Source organism: Hyperolius riggenbachi, chromosome 5, assembly GCF_040937935.1.
Source record: "Hyperolius riggenbachi isolate aHypRig1 chromosome 5, aHypRig1.pri, whole genome shotgun sequence".
Taxonomy (NCBI): Eukaryota; Metazoa; Chordata; class Amphibia; order Anura; family Hyperoliidae; genus Hyperolius; species Hyperolius riggenbachi.
Window position 1 is genome coordinate 349,781,543 of NC_090650.1, and position 24,535 is coordinate 349,806,077.

At 44.2% G+C, this 24,535-nt stretch overlaps 1 protein-coding gene across 2 annotated transcripts in view; it reads left to right on the forward strand.

Annotated features, from left to right (window-relative positions):
• CLVS1 (clavesin 1) overlaps positions 1-24,535 on the forward strand; it is a 120,258-nt gene that overhangs the window by 51,345 nt on the left and 44,378 nt on the right. For both annotated transcript variants that reach the window (XM_068234789.1, XM_068234790.1), the window contains exon 4: positions 21,348-21,458. In XM_068234789.1, coding sequence (XP_068090890.1) covers positions 21,348-21,458 — 111 coding nt within the window. The remainder of the gene's footprint in view (positions 1-21,347; positions 21,459-24,535) is intronic.

Genomic DNA, 24,535 nt, shown 5'->3' on the forward strand with positions numbered 1-24,535 from the left:
TACATATACTGGGCACATATACCCCTGCCTACATATACTGGGCACATATACCCCTGCCTAGATATACTGGGCACATATACACCTGCCTACATATACTGGGCACATATACCCCTGCCTACATATACTGGGGACATATACCCCTGCCTACATATACTGGGGACATATACCTCTGGTTACATATACTGGGCACATATATTCCTGGCTACATATACTGGGGGCACCGGCTGTTTGTCATTATGTGCATTTACTGGTGAAAAGCTGTCTCTTATTATGTGCATTTACTGGTGAAAAACTGTCTCTTATGTGCATTTACTTGGGAAAAGCTGTCTCTTATGTGCATTTACAGGTGAAAAGCTGTGTCTTATGTGCATTTACAGGGGAAACGCTGTCTCTCATTACGTGCATTTACTGGTGAAAGGCTGTCTCTCATTACATGCATTTACTGGGGAAACGCTCTGTCATTATGTATATTTACTTCATATTTTTTTTATGTAACTACATTAGCTAGTATAACTACATTACAGTTAGCCCCACCCACATGACATAATGGCCAAAAAATACATATATCCAGGCACATCGCCTCTAGTTAGGACATTAAATAAGTCCTAACTAGAGGCGATGTGCCTGGATATATGTATTTTTTTCTTGTTACTGACCCCTGTGGCTAGGGTCTAATTCAGTGCACTCCCTCCTTCCCCTGTATGTGTTTGTCAGCATGCACACAGCTTATGCTGGTGTATGTGCATGGTGCACATGGACACATAACGTTAGCTCCCTTGTGCGATTGGTAAGATGCACTGTCTGTCCCAGGAGAGGATGTCAGGATGTGTGCTCCTAATCCATTGATAGGTTTGATGCAATGAATGTGTTTGCATGTCTGCACTATGCATGTTACAGGGCCAGAGTTAGGACACCTATGTTTACCTGGGTGCTTCTGCACAGTATAGGTGACTAAGCATAAGAATGCATTCTTCTGTGAACTAAAACCCCGGCTTTTAACTTAGCTATAGGGATAACAGTTGTGCCTGGATGAGTGAATCTGTGAATGCATTTGTTTGAACATTTGCATGCGAGAGTGCGAAGGGTTAATAGATTTTTGCTGTTTTCTAGCCACACCCCCTTCAGCACCCCCCTTTCCTTAATAATTTATTTAATGTCCTAACTAGAGGCGATGTGCCTGGATATATGTATTTTTTTCTTGTTACTGACCCCTGTGGCTAGGGTCTAATTCAGTGCACTCCCTCCTTCCCCTGTATGTGTTTGTCAGCATGCACACAGCTTATGCTGGTGTATGTGCATGGTGCACATGGACACATAACGTTAGCTCCCTTGTGCGATTGGTAAGATGCACTGTCTGACCCAGGAGAGGATGTCAGGATGTGTGCTCCTAATCCATTGATAGGTTTGATGCAATGAATGTGTTTGCATGTCTGCACTATGCATGTTACAGGGCCAGAGTTAGGACACCTATGTTTACCTGGGTACTTCTGCGCAGTATAGGTGACTAAGCATAAGAATGCATTCTTCTGTGAATTAAAACCCCGGCTTTTAACTTAGCTATAGGGATAACAGTTGTGCCTGGATGAGTGAATCTGTAAATGCATTTGTTTGAACATTTGCATGCGAGAGTGCAAAGGGTTAATAGATTTTTGCTGTTTTCTAGCCACACCCCCTTCAGCACCCCCCTTTCCTTAAAGGGAAGGTTCAGGGAGGGTGGGTAAAAAATAAAAATCAAATTCCACTTACCTGGGGCTTCCTCCAGCCCGTGGCAGGCAGGAGGTGCCCTCGCCGCCGCTCCGCAGGCTCCCGGTGGTCTCCAGTGGCGCGCCCGACCTGGCCAGGCCGGCTGCCAGGTCAGGCTCTTCTGCGCTCCAAGGCCCGGAACTTCTGCGTCCCACGCCGGCGCTCTGACGTCATCGGACGTCCTCCGGGCTCTACTGCGCATGCGCAGAACTACTGCGCATGCGCAGTAGAGCACGGAGGACGTCCGATGACGTCAGAGCGCCGGCGTGGGACGCAGAAGTTCCGGGCCTTGGAGCGCAGAAGAGCCCGACTTGGCAGCCGGCCTGGCCAGGTCGGGCGCGCCACCGGAGACCACCGGGAGCCTGCGGAGCGGCGGCGAGGGCACCTCCTGCCTGCCACGGGCTGGAGGAAGCCCCAGGTAAGTGGAATTTGATTTTTATTTTTTGCCCACCCTCCCTGAACCTTTCCTTTAATAACTTATTTAATGTCCTAACTAGAGGCGATGTGCCTGGATATATGTATTTTTTTCTTGTTACTGACCCCTGTGGCTAGGGTCTAATTCAGTGCACTCCCTCCTTCCGCGGGGTTGGAAGGTCGTGGGGGGGGGGGACATAACATTTTTTTGCTATGGGGCCCAGTCATTTCTAGCTATGCCCCTGGGACTATCACTAACCATTCAGCCATTGTTCCAACTAGGTAGTTAAATTAAACAAGCTACCCATTCCCACTGCTTATCATAGGTTGCTGAGATTCTTATGTGGTTGCTAAGGCACTTGCTCAGGCTGATGCATACTGTATACTCATTTGCACGATGGTAATTCAAATATTTCCATGCTAAGTTAGAATGTATTGTAAATTGATGCGGTAAGGTTTGAATGAAAATCTTGTAAGCTGGCCTGAGGTTGTGGAGACTTGTTTCAAATGAGAGCTCGAGATTCTCACTCTGCTGCAATTGTGTTCTGGAGGCCATAAAAGCCACTTTACACTCTTATAAAGTTACATTCTGTTAAATAGATGCCTCATCGCTAGAACGATGCTGACATTTAACACACAATGATTTTCTTTACTGCATTGTAGGTTGTCTTTATTGCAGTAGTTTCACTCAATTGATCCTGTACTTAGCTGCACACATTATGGTCTGGCACACGAGTTGTGGCATTTTATTACAGCAGTTTCTCTTTCATTGCCATCATACACAAACATTGCATTGTACTTCAGTGTCCAGGCAGAGGTTACTGCAGAGCTGCTGAACTTGTTTTGGGAAATTACCAGGCTGGGCCGCTTTCTCTGATTGACATCAGATTTCTGCCATTATCCTAAGTTATCTCCCAACACCACCTGCACAATTCCGCTCAAAATGATGGATCTGCCACTTCATCTGATTTAAATTGTCTGCTAGGTTAAAAAATGCTTTCCTTATCTAAATGAACTGAATGGCATTGATTGTGGGGAGGTGCGTGGATCTCAGGAGGTTTTGTTTGTAGTTTTCTTACACAATAAAAAGATAGAACGTACAATTTTGTAAAGAGGAATGGCAGCGCATCTAAACCAAGCTGCATCTGACTGACATCTGCATAGAACTGCAGGGCCTTTTAAAGACACCACTGTGCTCGTTACAGCTGAGACAGGTGCTAAACATCTAACTGAGGATGTTTGCTTCCAAAATAATTTGCATGTAAAGGATTTCGTATTAGACCCTTCCACCGCAATGAGGTCATCCTATCTGAAGGGACCCTAGAAACTTACCATTAAAATGGAGCAAGGGGTGCAGCTTGGACCATGCACAATCCTAACCTCTGTTTAAAATGACCCAAAAAACTAACATGCAAATATATGTGATAACCTGGGAGCAGCTAGCCATTAAAATGGAGAATGGAGTGCAGCGTGGACCACGCACACCCTTCCAGGTTTTTTTATGCAATAAAAAGATAGAACTTACAATTTTGTACACAGTAAAGCTGTTCATTTGGGTCATATGTTTGCAAGTTAGTTTTTTGGGTCATTTTAAACAGAGGTTAGGGTGTGCGTGGTCCATACTGCACCCCTTCCTCCATTTTAATGGCTATTTGCTAGGGTCCCTTTCAACAGGATAACCTTGTGGCAGTGGAAGGGTCTATTACAAAATCCTTTGCATGCAAATTATTTTGGAAGCAAACATCATTCTTTAGGTGTTTGGCACCTGTCTCAGCTGTAATAAGTGCAGTTGTGTCCTTAAAAGGCCCTGCAGCTCTATGCAAATATTGTCAGTCAGGTGCAGCTTGATTTTAGATGCGCTGCCATTCCTCTCTACTGTGTACATTTGTTTGTAGTTTACCACTTAATTTCTCTGGATAAAAGGCAACTTCAGGTGGAATGGTTCTGAAAAAAATCCTGAACTAAAAAGTAAAAGTCAAAATAGACATGCACACGTCATACTTACCTCCTGCGTAGTATACTCATTTTCTTTTCTTCCGTTTCCTGTTTGTCCACCGTGATCAATGGAATTTTAAAAATGGCGATGACCCTGTAACAACTGCTGGGTCAGCACTCTGTTAACCTGTCATATCACTACTTGAGCCATAGGGAAACATGGACATTACCCTGCACATCAGTTGTCCTTTCAGTTTTTACTGACAACAACTGATATAGTGGAAAAGGGCCCAAAGGCTTGGTTCACACATAAATCTGTACTTTTCCGATCTTGTCCTGTCCTGTCAGTTTTGGATCAGTTTTCACTCAGTTCTACCTGACAGTATTGGAGCTATACACCTTTTATTCATGAACACAGCCAAAGAAAACTGATACAAAACGGAGGCAAAACTGACAGGACTGAAAATGTACAGATACAGTGGCTTGCAAAAGTATTTGGCCCCCTTTAAGTTTTCCACATTTTTATCACATTACTGCCACAAACATGAATCAATTTTATTGGAATTCCACGTGAAAGACCAATGCAAAGTGTTGTACACATGAGAAGTGGAACGAAAATCATTCATGATTCCAAACATTTTTTACAAATAAATAACAGCAAAGTGGGGTGTGCGTAATTATTCAGCCCCCCCTGAGTCAATACTTTGTAGAACCACCTTCTGCTGCAATTACAGCTGCCAGTCTTTTAGGGTATGTCTCTACCAGCTTTGCACATCTAGAGACTGAAATCTTTGCCCATTCTTCTTTGCAAAACAGCTCCAGCTCAGTCAGATTAGATGGACAGTGTTTGTGAACAGCAGTTTTCAGATCTTGCCACAGATTTTCGATTGGGTTTAGGTCTGGACTTTGACTGGGCCATTCTAACACATGGATAGGTTTTGTTTTAAACCATTCCATTGTTGCGCTGGCTTTATGTTTAGGGTCGTTGTCCTGCTGGAAGGTTAACCTCCGCCCCAGTCTCAAGACTTTTGCAAACTCCAAGAGGTTTTCTTCCAAGATTGCCCTGTATTTGGCTCCATCCATCTTCCCATCAACTCTGACCAGCTTCCCTGTCCCTGCTGAAGAGAAGCACCCCCAGAGCATGATACTGCCACTACCATATTTGACAGGGGGGATGGTGTGTTCAGAGTGATGTGCAGTGTTAGTGTTCCGCCACACATGGCGTTTTGTATTTTGGCCAAAAAGTTCAGTTTTTGTCTCATCTGACCAGAGCACCTTCTTCCACATGTTTGCTGTATCCCCCACATGGCTTGTGGAAAACTGCAAATGGGACTTCTTATGCTTTTCTGTTAACAATGGCTTTCTTCTTGCCACTATTCCATAAAGGCCAATTTTGTGCAGTGCATGACTAATAGCTGTCCTATGGACAGATTCCCCCACCTGAGCTGTAGATCTCTGCAGTCCGTCCAGAGTCACCATGGACCTCTTGACTGCATTTCTGATCAGCGCTCTCCTTGTTCGGCCTGCGAGTTTAGGTGGATGGCCTTGTCTTGGTAGGTTTACAGTTGTGACATACTCCTTCCATTTCTGAATGATCGTTTGAACAGTCCTCCGTGGGTGTTTAAGGCTTTGGAAATCTTTTTGTAGCCTAAGCCTGCTTTAAATTTCTCAATAACTTTATCCCTGACCTGTCTGGTGTGTTCTTTGGACTTCATGGTGTTGTTGCTCCCAATATTCTCTTAGACAACCTCTGAGGCCGTCACAGAGCAGCTGTATTTGTACTGACATTAGATTACACACAGGTGAACTCTATTTAGCCATTAGCACTCATCAGGCAATGTTTATGGGCAACTGACTGCACTCAGACCAAAGGGGGCTGAATAATTATGCACACCCCACTTTGCAGTTATTGATTTGTAAAAAAAATTTGGAATCATGTATGATTTTCGTTCCACTTCTCACATGTACACCACTTTGTATTGGTCTTTCATGTGGAATTCCAATAAAATTATTATTAATAATAATAATAATAATAATTCCAATAATTGATTCATGTTTGTGGCAGTAATATGACAAAATGTGGAAAACTTCAAGGGGGCCGAATACTTTTGCAAGCCACTGTATATGAACCAAGCCATAGAAAACTCATAAAAAACTGATGCCAATTGTCATGCCACGGCCGATGCCTGCACAGTAAGTCCCAATCCAGCTGACCGGAAGAGGTAGTAGTATATGCCTACTCCCCCCGTTTCTCCAAAGTTTTTGGGCCGTGGTATCTTTAAAGCAAACCTGTGACACCAAAAGAAAAGTTAGATACTTACTCAAGTAGAGGGATGATCCTGATGCTTCTCTGATCCTCCTCCACCTGCTGCATGCTGGGATGCTCTTTTATACTTCCGCCTGCACAGTGCGTCCTCCCTCATACACGGACGGGAGCACGGACCCCAGGTACCTATGCAATAAGGGTTATCGAACATGTTCAGCAGCGGACACCGACAGGTAAAATATTCATGCACAGGGCACTGGAGGGAAGTTACATTTAACACTAGGCCGGGTTTCCGTTGCATTTGTTGCTCAGCCCTATATAGCACACCGTTACCACCGAGCACCCGATTGATCACATTGACCCCGATCACTACATGTCCGATCACTACATGCGACCAATTTCAGTCCAAATTTGCTGACACTTGGTGCATAGTTACCCCTCACTCTCCTCCTGGGCACCAGAGGTGGGAATGAGCCCCTTGACCATGGATTGGACAAGAATTCTTTGCCACCCCTGTCTGCCAGAGTCCCTCCATACCGTGGTATAGCTCAGGCTGTGGAGCCCCACGCAGTCCAGGCTGTGCATTGTTATCCCAATCTGTATGGGTGGCAACGGGTTAAATAAAACAAAATTTTGTAAAAAAAATTAAAATAAAAAATTAAACAATTCAAAAAAATACATAAATATTTCCCTTAGGGACTGAACTTTTTATACATACTAATATGCATGTCAAGAGGGTATATTACTGTTACTTTTTAAATTATGAGCTTGTAATTAGTGATGGACGCAAAACTGAAAAAATGCACCTTTATTTCAAAATAAAATTTTGGCGCCATACATTGTACTAGGGAAAAATTTTAAATGTTGCAATAACCGGGTCAAATGGGCAAATAAAATGTGTGGATTGTAATTATGGTAGCATTTGTTACTTTAAAACTATAATGGCCAAAATGTGAGAAATAATGTTTTTTTTCCATTTTTTTTCTTATTTTTCCTGTTATAACACATTTAGAATAAAATCATTATTTGCAAAAAAGTACCCCCCAAAGAAATACTAATTGGTGGCGAGAAAAAAAAAGATATAGATCATTTTGCTGTGATAAGTAGTAATAAAGTTATAGGTGAATGAATGGAAGGAGCGCTGACAGGTGAAAATTGCTCTCTTTTTTAAGGGAAAAACCCTTGGAGGTGAAGTGGTTAAAAGCAATTAAAAAAGCATCAGGGTTAAATTTTGCCATTGATCCTTTTCTGCCATGCCGCTGCCTGAGTTTTAGGACAGTTTGGACACATTTTTATAATAAATTGTGGCTGCAAATATGCCCTGAAAGTTTCAGAAGTTCACCTGCCATTAAAGTCAATGGGTCCTCCAACTGCTGGTTCACAAACTTTTGCGGAAATGTTTACGAGCGGTCTGTGAACGTTTGTTCATGCTGTTCGTCCATCACTACTTGTGTTCTTTCATTTCACATTCTGTGGCTGCTGATGTTCTGCCTGCCATTCCTTCAGATACATTTCTAAAATCCTACCCACATGCGTTTCCTATATACAGTATTATATGTTACTAATCAAGGGAAGTCTGTCCAGCGTGTTCTGAACATTGGATTTGCATTCTGGCTAATAGAATGAGCTCTGAAGCAAAGCAAGGACACAACCATTCATTGATTGGGAGTCCTCAGGTGTGACCAGACTGATACTTAGAGTGCAGGATTTCCTTTATCCCTTATTATCAAACAGGGTACTAATAACAAAACATCAAATCCAAATGAGCGTAGTGCAGCATTTATAGCACCTGCTAATAAGGATCATTGACTAAGGCAAAGAAATCAATAGAAGCTATTAATAAATTATCTGACTGAGCAAATACAGCTATTCATACAACCAAGCTACTGCAGATGGATATGGACAGCGTACCTCTCCACCTTGTTATATATAGTCATTATCATTAAAGACTAGCTGTAGCATATTTTACAGAAAAAATCCCCACCACTGTTTATTGTAGGGGCACCTATGTTTGGCTGCCTAAATGGGGGCACCTGTACGTGGCTACCTATACTTTGGGCACCTATACCTGGCTGCTTATACTGGGGGCATATTATTATTATTTAGTACATATATAGCGCTGGCAGCTTGCGCAGTGCTGTACAGAGTATATTCTCTTGCCACTTAACATGATTAGTGGTAAGGTTTCCAGGGTGTACAGGGGTTTTTAAAACAAGTACAATAAAGGTTGTGAGCAACACCTTCTATATCAACATCTTTCAGACCATATGAATGAAATGTACCCAGAGTCTGCAGGCTATGTTCATATTAATACTGAACAATATTAAGAACAGCTGACATTTTGCATTGAGCTTGCATACGTTGCATAGATTCAGCCTACTTTCCAACACAACGGGAAGCACTTTGAGCTTTTCAGACCCATGTAACTTTTTTTGACGCCAATGTCAGAGGTTTTAAATCCACCTTTCCAAGGCATAAATGGTCAAAGGGCTAACCAGCAGTCTTTCATATGGACAGTTAATGGAAGGTATTAACATGAATGAGATAAGTAGCCTGATATTGTAAGTTGTAATACCAAGCTATACTATCTATTCAGAACAGGAAGATTAGCAGACACGTTGGCAAATTCAGTAAAAAGATGACCACTATCTGTGTGTGAGAAAGCAATTATTTTCAACTGTATTAATACTCCCCAGAGACCAAAATCAATACTCACTAGGTAGAGGGTCAAACTGGTTCTTAATCTTGTCACTTGCTGCTTATGAGGCTGTATTAACCTATTTGTGGCCAAGAGTAGTTCTTGAATACATTTCTGTGTAATGCAAGTGGCATTAGAAAGCCAGTTTGGCACCAATGGGACTGATTCAAAAAACACTTGGATATAGTATGTGCACTGTTTAAAGGACACTTAAAGTGAGAGGGATATGGAGGCTGCCATATTTATTTTCACAATGCAAATTGCCTGGCTGTCCTGCTGATGCTCTGCCTCTAATACTTTTAGCCATAGACCCTGAACAATCATGCAGATCAGGTGGTCTGACTGAAGTCTGACTAGATTAGCCACATTCTTGTTTCAGGTGTGTGATTCAGACACTACTAATGCCAGAGTGGTTGGCAGGACTACTAGGCAATGGGCATTTAAAAATAAATAAGTATTGCAGCCACCATGTACTTCAAACTTCAGGTGTCATTTAATAAAGCCCTATGTGAGCCTGTTGTGTTGCGACTCTCTTCAGCCCATATTCCATGGACACCAGGCAATATACATCCTCCCATATAGCTCTACTGAGGAAAGGGGAGCCTGGAAGTCTGGGCCACACCTCCTCCCCAGAATTCAGAGGGATGCAGGAAATACCTGTAGCATGAAGGAGGCTGTCACATGACTACAGACTCCAAAGCAATGGTTTCTGAGACCCAAGTTACAGGACACTTCAATCTCACCCTGTCCGATTGTGTACTGGGGTGATTCCCCGTCGTGACTTAAAGGACCACTCTAGCAAAAGCAGTTAAAGGGACTCCGAGCAGTGCCCGTGGGTATGCCTTTAAGCATACCCACAACTAATTACTTATATCCTCGCACCTACCAGCATGATGTTTGTAATTATATCCCCCTGGGTTCCTTGTATTTCATTGCATTGTGCTGAATGGAGCCGCCGACACTGGGGAAAGTGTCGTACTGTGTAATACAATGCTGAATAAGGAATCCAAGATGGCGGCCGCAATTTCGATCACGCGGAAAAAACTAAAAGGCGTAGGGTGGCGGTTTATATATCATTGGAAAGAGGAGAAAGAGAGCTTCAAAATGATATGCATCTTTCCATAGTTACTGCACTGCTCGGAGTCCCTTTAATATCTGACAGAACCAACAGGTTTTGGACTAGACCATCTTCTCATGGGTGAGTCTCAGGTTTTTTTTTCTGTTTTCAAAAGCCTTTTCTGAATGGCAGTTTAATTGCCAAAATAGTAAGATACCAGCCAGCCTCCCTACACACTTGCACACTATTTTGGCAGTGCTGAGCAACTGCAGTTCAGAAAATCCTTTTGAAAACAAAGAAAACCCTGAGAATCTCCCATGAGGATATAGACCAGTCCAAAACCTGTTGATTCTGTAATATTTTAACTACTTAACGTTTTTTCACTGGAGTGGTCTTTTGAAAGAAACCTGAAGCAAGAGGAATAAATAGCTATAAACTGCCAGTTGCCTGTTATGGTGCATATTTTCAGAGTCACACTTATAACAAGCATGGCGGTCCTAAAATCAGAGTAAGATGTGATGTCAGCACCTCATCTGGGTAGACATTCTGGTTTTGCCTAAGCAAAGGTTTACTGATGGAGGTTGTAGGAAAACCATTTACTTATTAAACATTATTAAATGTGCTGTTTCTTGATATATTAGTGTTGTAAGAATATTGTAACGATTGTGGAACTATCTCCGTGGTCAGCGCACAAGATGTGCGCTGACACTGCGGAAGTCCTCCACAAGCGTGTAAAACGACAGAACCCAGCTTTGGTGCAATGCACCTGTAGAGAGAAAAGTGAGCACAGAGACAGAATGTATGTGTGTCCACCAATCTAGTCGCCACCCAGCGACGGTGAACACACAACAGCAGAAACAAAGTGGGAACGCAATTGCAAGAGTGGCGATTGCCAATAGTGACACAAGACCGAGTTAGACAGAGCACAAGTGTAGCAAGAAAGACACAGCAAATAACAATGATCAGAACGTCAAGGAAAATAACAAACGCTAGCTAAACGCGAACTCCGCACACATTCGCAACAGAGAACGCGTTTAAGACACGATCACCGCGCGTTAGGCGCCCAGTGATAAGCGTGCCACCCTAACTAACCAATGTAACACAAACACGAAATTGAGAACGCGAACGCTTGCTAAACGGTTACCTCACCGAGCCTACAGCAAGCGTTCGTACCAGACAAGACAGACAGAAGGAGTAGCCAGCAGCAACCGCAGCTCTGGCCTACACTCCCAGACAGAGTACAGAAGGAACCACCGCCACTACCGCTAAAGCGGATGCGATCCAGACAGACAAACAGATGGAGCAACCAGTAGCAACCGCTGCTCTGGCTTGCACCCCTAAAGACAGAACTATTTCCTGTCGACCGCCGCTGGCGACAAGACAATCGCAACAGATAGACAGTTACAAGGCAAAACAGATAATACAACCTGACTACGCTAAAAGGGATGCCTAGTGCAGTCCCAAGGAATTACTCTAAGATAATCTTAGCAAACAATAGCAAAGGCTGATACTCCAGGTGAGTTAGCAGGAACAAACCATCATGACCAGCAAGGAATTCTGGGAGCAAAAGGCATTTATACTGCAAGCCATCAAAGGAAGCAGCTAAGCAATTTGCATGACAAGTGGATGCAAATTCCTCACCAGCAGAGCAACTCTGAAACTTGCAAAGTGAAGACAGGTGTCTCTTTTCCAGAGACCTGCAGCACTCAGACCTAAAGAATGGTCAAACAGCTGTCTGTCTGTACAGACAGCTGAGCAGATCATTACAAATATATTATGATGCAGATCAAATGACATATGCAGATTTAACGCGAGTCAAGATTAGCATGGAAGTATTTAGGGAAAATACATGTACCACCTGGCCTCCATGTGCAACCCTCTCCATCTTTTTATCTTACTTACTGGCATTGTACTTCAAGCAATTCAGAGACACAAGATGGTTGCAGGACCATTCTGCTGAGTATAATCAGATTGGGAAATGCTCCACAATCTATTTACACTTTCTGACCCCCTGAACTGGTCTCTGTAATGGATTTCCCGGATATCCAAGGTTGATATTGTTGGAGAGCAGATGCTGGAACTGACAGCTCATCTCATATATGAATGTGTAACATACGCTTGCCTGAGGGCTCTTTTACATAAAATGCATTCCCGATTTTACATGCGATTCCAATTTTTGATGCGATTAAAAAAAGTCCTGCATGCTGCCCTTTTTCTGCGTTTTTCTTTTTGTGTTGCTAGCATCCACTGAAAATCGCAAATGAAAATCGCAAATCAGAATTGCAATTTGTTGTGTAAAAGAAGTCTGAAACATTTTTTCATGTGAATCACTCGACACCGTTGCGATTCTTGGTTATCTGTAAACAATAGCTTATTTTATACAACCCACTTTATTTAATTAGACTGCTGTTCTAAGGCTAATGAAAGTAGTTTTCCCTGGTGGGTAAATTTGAAGGACCTTTTCTTAATTTAATTTAAACTGTTTACAATGTATAGTACCCACTAGCCAGCAATAAATGACACATTTATGTGGCTGGTTAATGGTCCGTTCCCATCCCAGCATCCTCCTCTGCAGTCACCACTATGGTTACAGATGTGCCTGTCATTCCTTTGGCAATTGAACTTAATGTAGATACCATCTTAGTGTGCTTCAGGTAAAATATCTAGAGAACCAGAGAATAGCTTTCAGGAACCCCGCAACATACAGTATTTGGCTCTTGCAACTCAATTATATGAAACAAATGAACCCACTATACTGTTATTACATTAAAATATTTGTGCTGTAAAATATTTTTTTTAAAAAGTGAGAAAAGTAAGTAAGTGAGAAAAGTCAGATACTTACCTATGAAGATGGAAGGCTCTGGATCCTATTGAGCCTTCCCTGCCCCCTCACCCCAGCCCCGTCACCCCCAATACAGCTATTCGAACAACTGGTCCAATATACACAGGGCCGGATTGAGGCCAAGGCCGCCTAGGCCATGACCTAGGGCACCACAGTAGCAAGGGCACCAAAGCAGCAGGCTAAACTGGTGCAGCAGGGAGATCAGTACTGTGTTGCTAGCTGCCTGCGCAGCGGCCACCTTGCTCTCTGTGCTCATTTGCATTGTGGCCAGTGGCTATGGACTTGGGCAGCATTGGAGATGAAAAGAAAGAGGAAGTTTCTGAACTGGAGACGAGCGGATAATTGAGTGACACCGATAGCTTTTGCGGTTTGAAGGTGAGCTGCCTGGCTACCAATACTGAAAGGGGGGGGGGGGGTGAGAAAAGGAGGGATTAAGGGAGTCCTCTGTCTACCTATACTGCAGGGAAATGGAAGAGGGGTCATCTGGCTACCTATACTGGGAGGGGGTCATCAGGCTACCTATACTAGAGGGAAGGGGGGGAGGGGTCATCCGGCTACCTATACTGAAGGGGTGCAGTTGGCGACAGTGGCCTTAGGCGGTAGAGAGTACAAATCCAGCCCTGAATATACTTCTGTGAGCCTTCCAGGATGCTCTGTACCGAGTCACCCATCTTCTGGAGCCTTACAAGGGCTCCCAGAGGCGGAGTGACTTACCTGGGGAACAGTGCTGGACTGAGGGGACTGAGCGGGGACATAGGAACCAGAGCCTTCCACCTCCATACATAAGTATCTGACTTTTCCCCACTACCGATTTGCTTTAAAGAGGCACAGCCATGACATATAGTAGAATGTAATATGTTATTCAGTATACCCAATTTTAAGTTAATCATCTTGTTTTTAGCACCAGCAATACTTCCTATAACTGTATATTACTGTGTATTGGTAAGTTAGCGCACCCTCCCAGTGAGGCTTGTGCTCCGACCTTGACTGCCACATGTGGGTAAAAATCATCAACTGGAATTTGAACTACAGACAAGACACAGAAAATTTATATTGAATTTTTTTCCTGGCGAACTTGTGCAAGATCTGCAGACACTTAAGGCATGCTCCAAGGACGACCAGGATAACTAGGGAGCCTTGCCCAAAGACTCCTTACTGTTTTACATACTGGCTTGAGGCACTACTTGAACCCTTCTCAAAGGGCCCAAATCCAACATCATAGGCTTTAGCAGTGCTGCTCGGCATGGGCGTCCGCAAAAAATATTTTCCAGGGGGGGGGGGGGGAGCAAAAAGCGGGGCCGGGCTGGTGTTGTGTGGCACACGTAGCGCGCCAAAAGATGGAGCTACGTCATGCGGCGCGCCAAAAAATGGGTGTGGTCATGAACCAGAATGTGGGTGTGGTCGTGGGTGGAGACAAGTTTACATGAACCAAGCAATGGTGGGACATTAGATTAGGACAGTGGTGGCGAACCTTTTGGAGGTCGAGTTTCCAAACTGCAAAGTCACTTTACTATCACAAAGTGCCAACAGCAGTTTAAACTAAATACAAACGTTTTAACTCATACATGAACATTATGGAAAATTAAGTTGAAAATAAACTGTGAAGATAAACAATTTCATCCATCGTACTCCTGATAAAAATTATTCATTTTTTTAGAACCTCCCAGTTTCATTTTCTGTTTTAAAAAGCGGAAAAAGTAGGTTTAATGCTATTGTCTCATATAATGATGATTCAGCTTTTTCCATAGTCTCGCAGTTAGCAATCATGTGACCCCCAACAAGACAAATTCAGCAATCATGAGGCCCCCAACAAGACAAATTCAGCAATCATGAGGCCCCAACAAGACAAATTCAGCAATCTTGAGGCCCCCAACAAATCATGAGGCCCCCAACAAGACAAAGTCAGTAACCATGAGGCCCGCAACAAGACAAATTCAGCAGTCATGAGGCACATAAATAGACAGCTTTTCACATAAATAGGCAGAATGCCCCCTTAATATGTAGACACCTCTCACCTGGCAGCAGTTCCCCAAAATACACTCAATCTGACAGCAGTGGTTCCCCAAAAATAGGTAGCCCCAGGTCTATAGGTGTCCCCAGAATAGGTGGCCAGGGGTAGAGATGTCCCCAGAACAGGTAGCCAGGGGTATATGTGCCCAGTATATGTAGGCAGGGGTATATGTGCCCAGTATCTGTAGGCAGGGGTATATGTGCCCAGTATATGTAGGCAGGGGTATATGTCCCCAGTATATGTAGGCAGGGGTATATGTCCCCAGTATATGTAGGCAGGGGTAAATGTCCCAGTGTATGTAGGCAGGGGTATATGTCCCAGTATATGTAGGCAGGGGTATATGTCCCAGTATATGTAGGCAGGGGTATATGTCCCAGTTTATGTAGGCAGGGGTATATGTCCCAGTATATGTAGGCAGGGGTATATGTCCCAGTATATGTAGGCAGGGGTATATGTCCCAGTATATGTAGGCAGGGGTATATGTCCCAGTATTTGTAGGCAGGTGTATATATCCCAGTATATGTAGGCAGGGGTATATGTCCCAGTATATGTAGGCAGGTGTATATGTCCCAGTATATGTAGGCAGGGGTATATGTCCCAGTATATGTAGGCAGGGGTATATGTCCCAGTATATGTAGGCAGGGGTATATGTCCCAGTATATGTAGGCAGGGGTATATGTCCCAGTATATGTAGGCAGGTGTATATGTCCCAGTATATGTAGGCAGGGGTATATGTCCCAGTATATGTAGCCAGGGGTATATGTCCCAGTATATGTAGGCAGGGGTATATGTCCCAGTATATGTAGGCAGGTGTATATGTCCCAGTATATGTAGGCAGGGGTATATGTCCCAGTATATGTAGGCAGGGGTATATGTCCCAGTATATGTAGGCAGGTGTATATGTCCCAGTATATGTAGGCAGGGGTATATGTCCCAGTATATGTAGCCAGGGGGATATGTCCCCAGAAAAAGTGGCCATGTCTGTGTGCAGGAGGAGGGGAGCAGCGGAGAGAAGAGGGAGAGCTATGGGCACTCACCTTAGGGGGCTCTCCCTCCCTCTCTCGCTGTCCCCTCCGGAGTCCGGAATGAAGTGTGCAGCGGCTGGCAGCGCGCGGAACTTACCTCCTCTCGTCGCACGCGCCGGATGGATTAGCCGCTACTCTGGCCTGATCCAGACCAGAGTGTGGCACCAGAACTTCCGGCGCAGGAGCGAGAGGAGGTAAGTTCCGCCCGCTGCCAGCCGCTGCACAGTGCACACTTCATTCCGGAGGGGACAACAAGGGAGAGAGAGCCCCCTAAGGTGAGGGAAGGGGGGGAGACATCCGCCCTTCCCCACTGTGCCCATAGCTCTCTCTCTCCTCTGCGCTGTTCCCTCCTGCTGGCTGCACGGGCACGCGGCCAGGGGGGGGCAGCGGGCGGCCAGGCTCGGGCAGATGCCCGGTTTTGCCATATGTGCGGACGCCCATGCTGCTCGGATACCCCTCTTCAAAATCCGCATCCGATTCGGATCCGGATACCCAGATATCCGATCCGGGTTCAAAATTTTCCGATCCGAATTGGATATCCGACCCTAGTATACAACAGATTCGGATATCCAGATAGAAAACAGGAAGTGGCCTTTAAATTGCTTTAAAAATGTGTTTTAGGGTATACGAGGCATGTAGCATCATTATTGTGTAAAGGGGAACACTAATTGATGATGTGGGGACTTAACCCCCCCCCCCCCCAAAAAAATGGCTGTCAATTAACATTAGGCCTAGGTTCCAGACAGCGGTCGTGCAGCCCACATTGGGCTTGATTCACTAACCAGCGCTAAGTGTTAGCGGCGGTGTGAAAAGCCCTTTTTGGCAGCTAGTGTGCGCAAACCTACATTGCGCGCGGCCCCGTGCACTGCACGCGCAGCGCGGGTGCGCCAATATTAGTGCACGGTGCGACGATAACGTTGCACCCGCTGGCCCCTAAAAGTCGCACCCGATGCGACGAAAATGACGCATCAGGTGCCCTCGAAGTGGCACCCGATGCGTCATTTTCATTGCATCGGGTGCGACTTTTAAGGGCCAGCAATGCGCACTATTATCCGTGCTGCGCACTGCGCGTGCAGTGAGCGGGATTATTTCAACTGTGTGGGCGCAAACCACCTAACGCCGTGGTTTGCGCACACTAACACTTAGCGCACACTAACCGGCTTAGCACCGGTTAGTGAATCAAGCCCATTATGTCCAAAGTCCAACCGCACAACTGGGACATGACAGTTTTCAGCCAAGACACCTCCAAAAAATTACGCAGCAATAGTGTTGCGGGTTAAATATAGGTGGTATCAGTGGCCTGTGGCACCCTGGCCTGGTGGTGGGAGCTGCACAGGCAGCAGGAGTAGGGCAATACAGCATAAGCAGGTGTAATGTGTGCCAGGAGCATGCCGGATGTGGCACTTTGCAATTGGCACTTAGCACGTGTCACGTGTAACGTGGCACTTGCCACGTGTCACTTGTCATGTGTCACTTGTCACGTGGCACTTGCCATGTGTTAGGATTCCGGATATCCGGGATAGCCAGATATCCGGAATCCTGATGAGCAGCCCTGCTTACCAGTACGCTATCCAGCTGACTTACAGGAGCCAGCCAGCCTGGTCATTTTTATATATTTAATGCAAAAATGTCAAAAGTACAATGGACAAGTAGAAAAGGAGACAGCCGGCACCATCAGTAGTAAAATTTCTGCTCTTTTATTGCATATGAGACTCCAGCAGTCATAGCAACGTTTCAGGGTAGCAAACCCCTTTGTCAAGCTCACTGGAAATCAAGATACATATTGACTAGTAACAGACATCTTTATATAGTACACATGGTTGGCAGCATCCAATAAAATTAAAACTGTCAGCCCCAATCATAATGGTCCGTTTCTAGTGGACCTGATGGGGAACTTAAATGTAGCTGCCACGATAGGCTGCTTGAACATGAAACCACCCACCTTGTATATTCCCCACTGTCTGGCCAGCCACCGTCCCCCTTGGTCCGCCGGAGCTCACAGCGGGTGCCGCCCTGCACGACCAGCGTTGCCGGCGGATTCCCTACGTGGATACACGCAATGGGCGGAGCCAATGCTCCGTCCCAGCGTGACTCGGCGGACTCTAAGGGGACGCCAGCGGCTCTCAGCCGCTGACGTCACCAGTGATATTCAGGGGGAGCGGCGCCGCCAGCCAATCAGGAACCTCCCAACTCCTGTCCAATCCTAAGAACGTGGTCGTCGCCTGGCAACCATGGTAAACATGTAGCCAGTGCGGCGCCACCATAGTATCAGAACACTACGTAAACATACCATTATTTATCATAAGAATCACAGGCTTCAATATTAGCACAGGAAAGAAGCATCTAGGCAGGAGAAAAAAAAAAAAAAAAAAAAAAAAAAGAGGGTGCTGCTACACTACTCTTTACGGAAAAGTACAATGGACAAAATACATGATAATTAGTTCAAATTTACTGTCAGATGCATAAAAAAAGGGAGGTTGGATTATTATTTTACATAAAACTGCTATTAGACATTATAGTTTTTGTTTTTTTCAAATGTACATTTTTTAGTTGGATAGTTACAACAGCAACAGTCATTGCTTTCTCAGCCCTACCCTGCAGCTATATTTTCTAGCATTTGGGATCACAATCTATGGACGTTACAGCTGAAAGTAGGGTGACACCCAACCCTTGCAGTCAGACTCGGTCCACTTGTCAGGTGGCAGATCGGAATGCTTTATAAACGGATCCGTTTTCAAAATGTTATGCTGTTGCAGCATACATTTCCAGTCCGTTTAAATATAGCGTCATCTTTGCGGACCTCTTTATCCAATAGAAACACACAGAAGGAAAGGACACATTTTCCTCCTGTGTGTTTCTATTGGATAAGAGGTCCGCAAAGATGACGCTGACGGTAGGAGCATGCAGTAGGCAATCTGCTTTGGCCGTTTTGTGTGCAAAAGTTCTCTGTGTAGAGGGAGATCTGTTTTTGTGTTGCCTTTCATTGCCTCCGCGGGTATCCGGGCTCCATAAAAACATCTGCAAAATGTGCCCACGGATCCGTCTTTTGAAGTGTGTGAAGATGGACGCTATTTTTAACATTGGTATTCGTGGCTCCGTTATTGTCCAGGGCGAAAAAATGGGCGTACGTACAAAAAGGGCGCCCGGACAAAAAGGGCGCGGGGTGTAAACTCTAAATAATAATTAATCATTAATAGGGTTTATAAAAATAGTGTGCTATATTTCGTTTACAAATAAGGTTTAACAAAATTATAAATCATTAAATAATGTTTATGAAGTCGGAAATTGTGAAAACGTTAATCTTCCCTGTTTCTAAAGTTAAACTTATAATTACGTTTATGAAAAAAACAATAATATATGTTTAATTGTTATAATTCTATATTATTGTGAATAACCTTCATTTACGGTTTGTTCTTATAATAAAATCTGAAAATATTCTTTATAACGATGATATAAATATAAGTACGTTTGTAATAAGTGTTTTAAACATTAGTAATTATTACTAAAATTTTACTAAAACTATACCTAAGCCTACTCTTACACAGAACCCTCCCTGTACCTATCCCTAACCCCTAGACCCCCCTGTTGGTGCCTAAACCTAAGACCCCCCTGTTGGTGCCTAAACCTAAGACCCCCCTGTTGGTGCCTAAACCTAAGACCCCCCTGTTGGTGCCTAAACCTAAGACCCCCCTGTTGGTGTCTAAACCTAAGACCCCCCTGTTGGTGCCTAAACCTAAGACCCCCCTGTTGGTGCCTAAACCTAAGACTCCCCTGTTGGTGCCTAAACCTAAGACCCCCCTGTTGGTGCCTAAACCTAAGACTCCCCTGTTGGTGCCTAAACCTAAGACTCCCCTGTTGGTGCCTAAACCTAAGACCCCCCTGTTGGTGCCTAAACCTAAGACCCCCCTGTTGGTGCCTAAACCTAAGACTCCCCTGTTGGTGCCTAAACCTAAGACCCCCCTGTTGGTGCCTAAACCTAAGACCCCCCTGTTGGTGCCTAAACCTAAGACCCCCTGTTGGTGCCTAAGTAACCCTCCCTGTACCTACCCCTAACCCCTAGACCCCCTTGTTGGTGCCTAAACCTAAGACCCCCCTGGTGGTGCCTAAACCTAAGACCCCCTTTTATTATGTGGATAATAATGTTTTACTAATTGTGGATGCAAAAAATATTTAGCAATTTACGTTACGTACTGATCGCTTTATTTTGTGAATAATAATGTTTTACAAACAGTAAGGGATAAAACTTTAAATAATGTTTTAATTAGTTAAATAAGATAAATATGTTTAGTATTTTTACAAACGTTATTCGGCACGGGTGCATTTTATAAACGTAAAACACCACAAGCACACTTATAAATCATTAAAAATCTCCTGGCGCCGTTTGTAAACGTTATTTATGTCCTGCGCCCTTTTTTCTAGCTCGGCGCCCATTAAACGCTATTTATTATGAGAGTGAATGGCGGCGCCCTTTTTGTCCACTAGCGGCATGCGCCCTTTTTTCCCGCTTCCAAAAATGGAGCCACGGATATGGTTTTGAAACAAGTGAGAACCGACCCTCACACATACAATTACATTGCTTGCCTACACATATCTAGAGAATGACACGACCTGGAAAAAAAATTACAGTTATGCAAAATAAGTTTTGGTTAACCCTTTGCTGCACATAGGCCCAATATTCCTACGGTTATGCCCAGAGGTGGATTCATTGCTGTGTACACTGAGATCAGGAGCCCACAACAAAATATTATATTTCAATATTTATTGTTTTTTACCTGTAGCTAATAGGTGGCAAAACTGGGCCATTTATCAGTCTGTACTGTGCCTTTTCATATGTTAAGAAAATTCAATAAAAATGTATTGAAACAAAGAAAATGATTTCAATATCCTTAAAAAAATGATACTATGTGCTCAATGCATGCTGCGCTACTAGAGCACGCCCATTTTACAGTGGTTTAGCAAATATACCCCATACTACACAAGATGGAACAAATATTTGCTATTAATCCTTACAATTTATGGAACCAAAATGAAAACATTGAGTTTTTTTCAGCAAATGTGGAATTTCCATGTTACAAAGTAGTTATGGTATCATTTTGTCTGTACAAATAGCTGTCTAAAATGACATTTTCCCACACAAGTTATGTTTTAGTGGTGGCTCCTCCTGCAAGCCCATTTGCCAGAATGCTAGCATGCAGCACTGGTTTACCTATCATGTATGGTTGTATTGAATACAGTGACAGGAGTCAGAGGTGGAACTGTGTTATTGACATGTCACATGTATAATGGATTGCCTTTCTGTCCAGCTGGCTCGTCTATTATGTCCAGTAATGAGCGTCTGTTTTTCTCTTTTCTCCAGGACAGTTTTCCAGCTCGTTTCGGAGGCGTTCATTTCGTCAATCAACCTTGGTACATCCATGCCTTGTATACCATCATTAAACCGTTCCTGAAAGACAAGACCCGGAAAAGGGTAAGGCCTGTGAGCTCATGTAGGGCCAGAAAGCCCCCTACAGATTCTGCTTATCTTGATTTTCCTGCTGACCTCTTAGATGAAGTCACATGATGCACTGCAGTCACAGCTGTAGGCTGCAGATTGTCTTTCCGATCAATAAAGCTGTGGCAATGGATTATTGTCAGTGGGAGTCGCCGTGCTGCGGGTGGCTTTGATCTTTGGATAGAACAGGAACAAACCAGTTGGAATCCCGTTTCTAATATGATAAAGGGAAAATATATTAAAACTCGTCGAGAATCGGTAATTACACCGAATGGCAAAAAGGCTCAACCATTGTACATAATCAGGCCTATCTGTTTACAGCGCTACTAGCTCTGTTTTGTAGTTTCATTATCTTGCACTAGCTTAGTCTATTGAGTTATCTTCCTGCAACTGCATCTATTGTGCTGAGGCGTTTTCTTTGTGCCATAACACTCTAATGAGTATTCTTTTGTTTTCATCTTTAGACTACTTTTTTTTCTTTTCTTTCTTTTTCATGTTATTTTGAATGCTTGCATAGCAACAGCTCCTTAAATGGATACCTGGAAACATTTCAGGAAATTAATAGAACAACAGATAGTGGAGAGAGGATCTTCCTCATCCTTTATAGTACTGATCCTAATGCTGGGAATACACGGTTCGTTTTTGCCTTCGTTTAAACCTTCGTTTCGATTGTGCCTTTTGTCCTTTTCGATCCCGAAATAATCAGTCATACGGTTAATATCACCACCCACGGTTTCGTTTTTTTTTCCGATTCTGATGGTTTCGTTTTTCCAATGATCGAAGGCTGCAAAGAAACGAAACGAAAATCCCTTTTTACAGGGACGGACTAGCATAAACGAATATATAATCGATCTGAACAGCCATCAAGCCTACCAATGGCTCGATTAGATGGATAAAGAGAGATAATATCAAACATGTTCGATCACTAGTCGTTCGTTTTTGGGGTCTATTAATCGAAACTATAATGAGATTATGACTATTTTCACATACGTTTTCAACACTCGATTCGTTTACCGAACGAATCGAAGGTTTAAACGAAGGCAAAAACGAACCGTGTATTCCCAGCATTAGCCCAGCTCCTCATCACCCCTCCTGCTGGGGCTGGTGAGGCCCATTCCCAGCATGCTCTCCACATTCCACACATCCACACACAGCAGCTCCTGGAAATCTATGGTAATGTCTTCACTGGCAAAGCCAGGACCCTCAGGGGCTTATGATGTCAAGCAGCTGTAAACAGAGACATTATTTCTGCAGCAGTAGCTGCCCTTTCTTGGTGATGGGATGATCATCATATTTATGTGATCATCATCTTATATGATTGCCTGATTTATAAGTGTGAAAGAGGCACTGTAGTGACATTTAGTAGAATGCAGTAAATTATTCAGGATAATTGTTTTCCTGGTTTCAGCATCAAAAACACTTCCTATATCTATACATTGCTGCAGAGCCGGGACGAGGTCCTCTAGCACCCAAGGCTGAGACAGCAAAGTGCGCCCCTCCATCCCTCCCACCCCAGCCGTCACACACTTATTGCTATTAGACTAAGAGGCGCCACAGGGCCCACAACCTCCCCAACACCTTAATATCTAGTTATCTGGCTTGCAGTCACTGCCATGTATCCCTTTTATTATTTCTTTCTGCTTCAAACACAATTAGGAATGACAGCTGAATGAATTCTGCGCCCCCTCCTACACTGCGCCCTGAGGCTGGAGCCTCTCCAGCCTATGCCTCGGCCCGGCCCTGCATTGCTGTATACTGGCATGTAGCCCTCCCTTCTCAGTGATGCCAGAGTTTAGGATGTTTAGCTATGCTGAATTCTCTTATTAGATTATTCTGAGAGACCTGGCATTTTTCTCCCTGGCTTCAGAACTCCCAGTAAACAAACATTCCACAGAGATCACCTGACAGATCTAAAGATGTTGCAAAATTCAACATTCCAATCGGCAAAAATGTTCCATTACAATCGACTATAGAATAGATTTTCCCCACATACTGCATGGTTTCTTGTACTATTCGATTGTAAAAATCTGATCAAAAGATTGCATCTGAAGAAAATATTGTATAGTTATAGGGCACTTTTAGAGACATTCACTTTATTTAAAAAGAAAAATCAACGATTACCATATTATAGAGTCTGAAAGTGGAGAATATGATTTGCTTCAAAAAGGATGTATTTGTTAAACATCCATTTGGCACTTTTGGCACTGACCGCTTAATTTGAATGACCGGCTTTTTTGGCAGATGGTCATTTGCCAGACTACTAACCATACATAGTTTTATGCAAACTTTCGAAACTTTAAGTTTCTTCTTCAGGCGTGATAGAGAACTGGATCTGAACCGTACAGTTAAAGTTTTGGAGACTTGCAAGGAAACGATAAACTATGCCCATTTAGGGCCCTTTTACATGTCCCACGTTACGTCACTGTCACAAGGACAATGAAGTCTATGCAGAATTTCATACTCACGCGAAGTGTCTTGCTGCACCAGAAGTAGTCAAATCGCTGCAATCCTGTCACAAAGTCATCCATGTAAATGATGGAGTGCAGTGTGCATGAGCGGCCCGACGGGAACCCCAGTGATGTACTTCCTGTCCAGCCATGAATACGTCACTGAGCGGTGGCGGCACTATGCATATTACCCTGGCAGCACACTTTGCCGCAGGGTTGTATGAACTGCAGATTTGTGCTGTGTGGTGATCCCGCTGCAGGCCCCCCTGCTGTGGGATCATCACACCACACAAGTATGAAACCATCCTTAGTCCTTAACCCCTTAAGGACCGGGGCAGTTCTGTTAGATCTGCGCTGCGTGGGCTCTCCAGTCCGCAGCGCAGATCGTGTGCAAGGCAGAGCGATCAGACTTCCCCCCTTTTTTCCCCACTAGGGGGATGACCTGCTGGGGGGTCTGATCGCCGCCGCTCTGTGTGGCCGAGCGGGGGCTCTTCAAAGCCCCCCTCTGAAGCGTTTTCCGCGCTCCCTTCCTCTCCGTCCCTACCTCTTCCTCATTGGGCTGCGCAGGACGGATATCCGTCATGCGCCATGTAGGATAGACTTCAG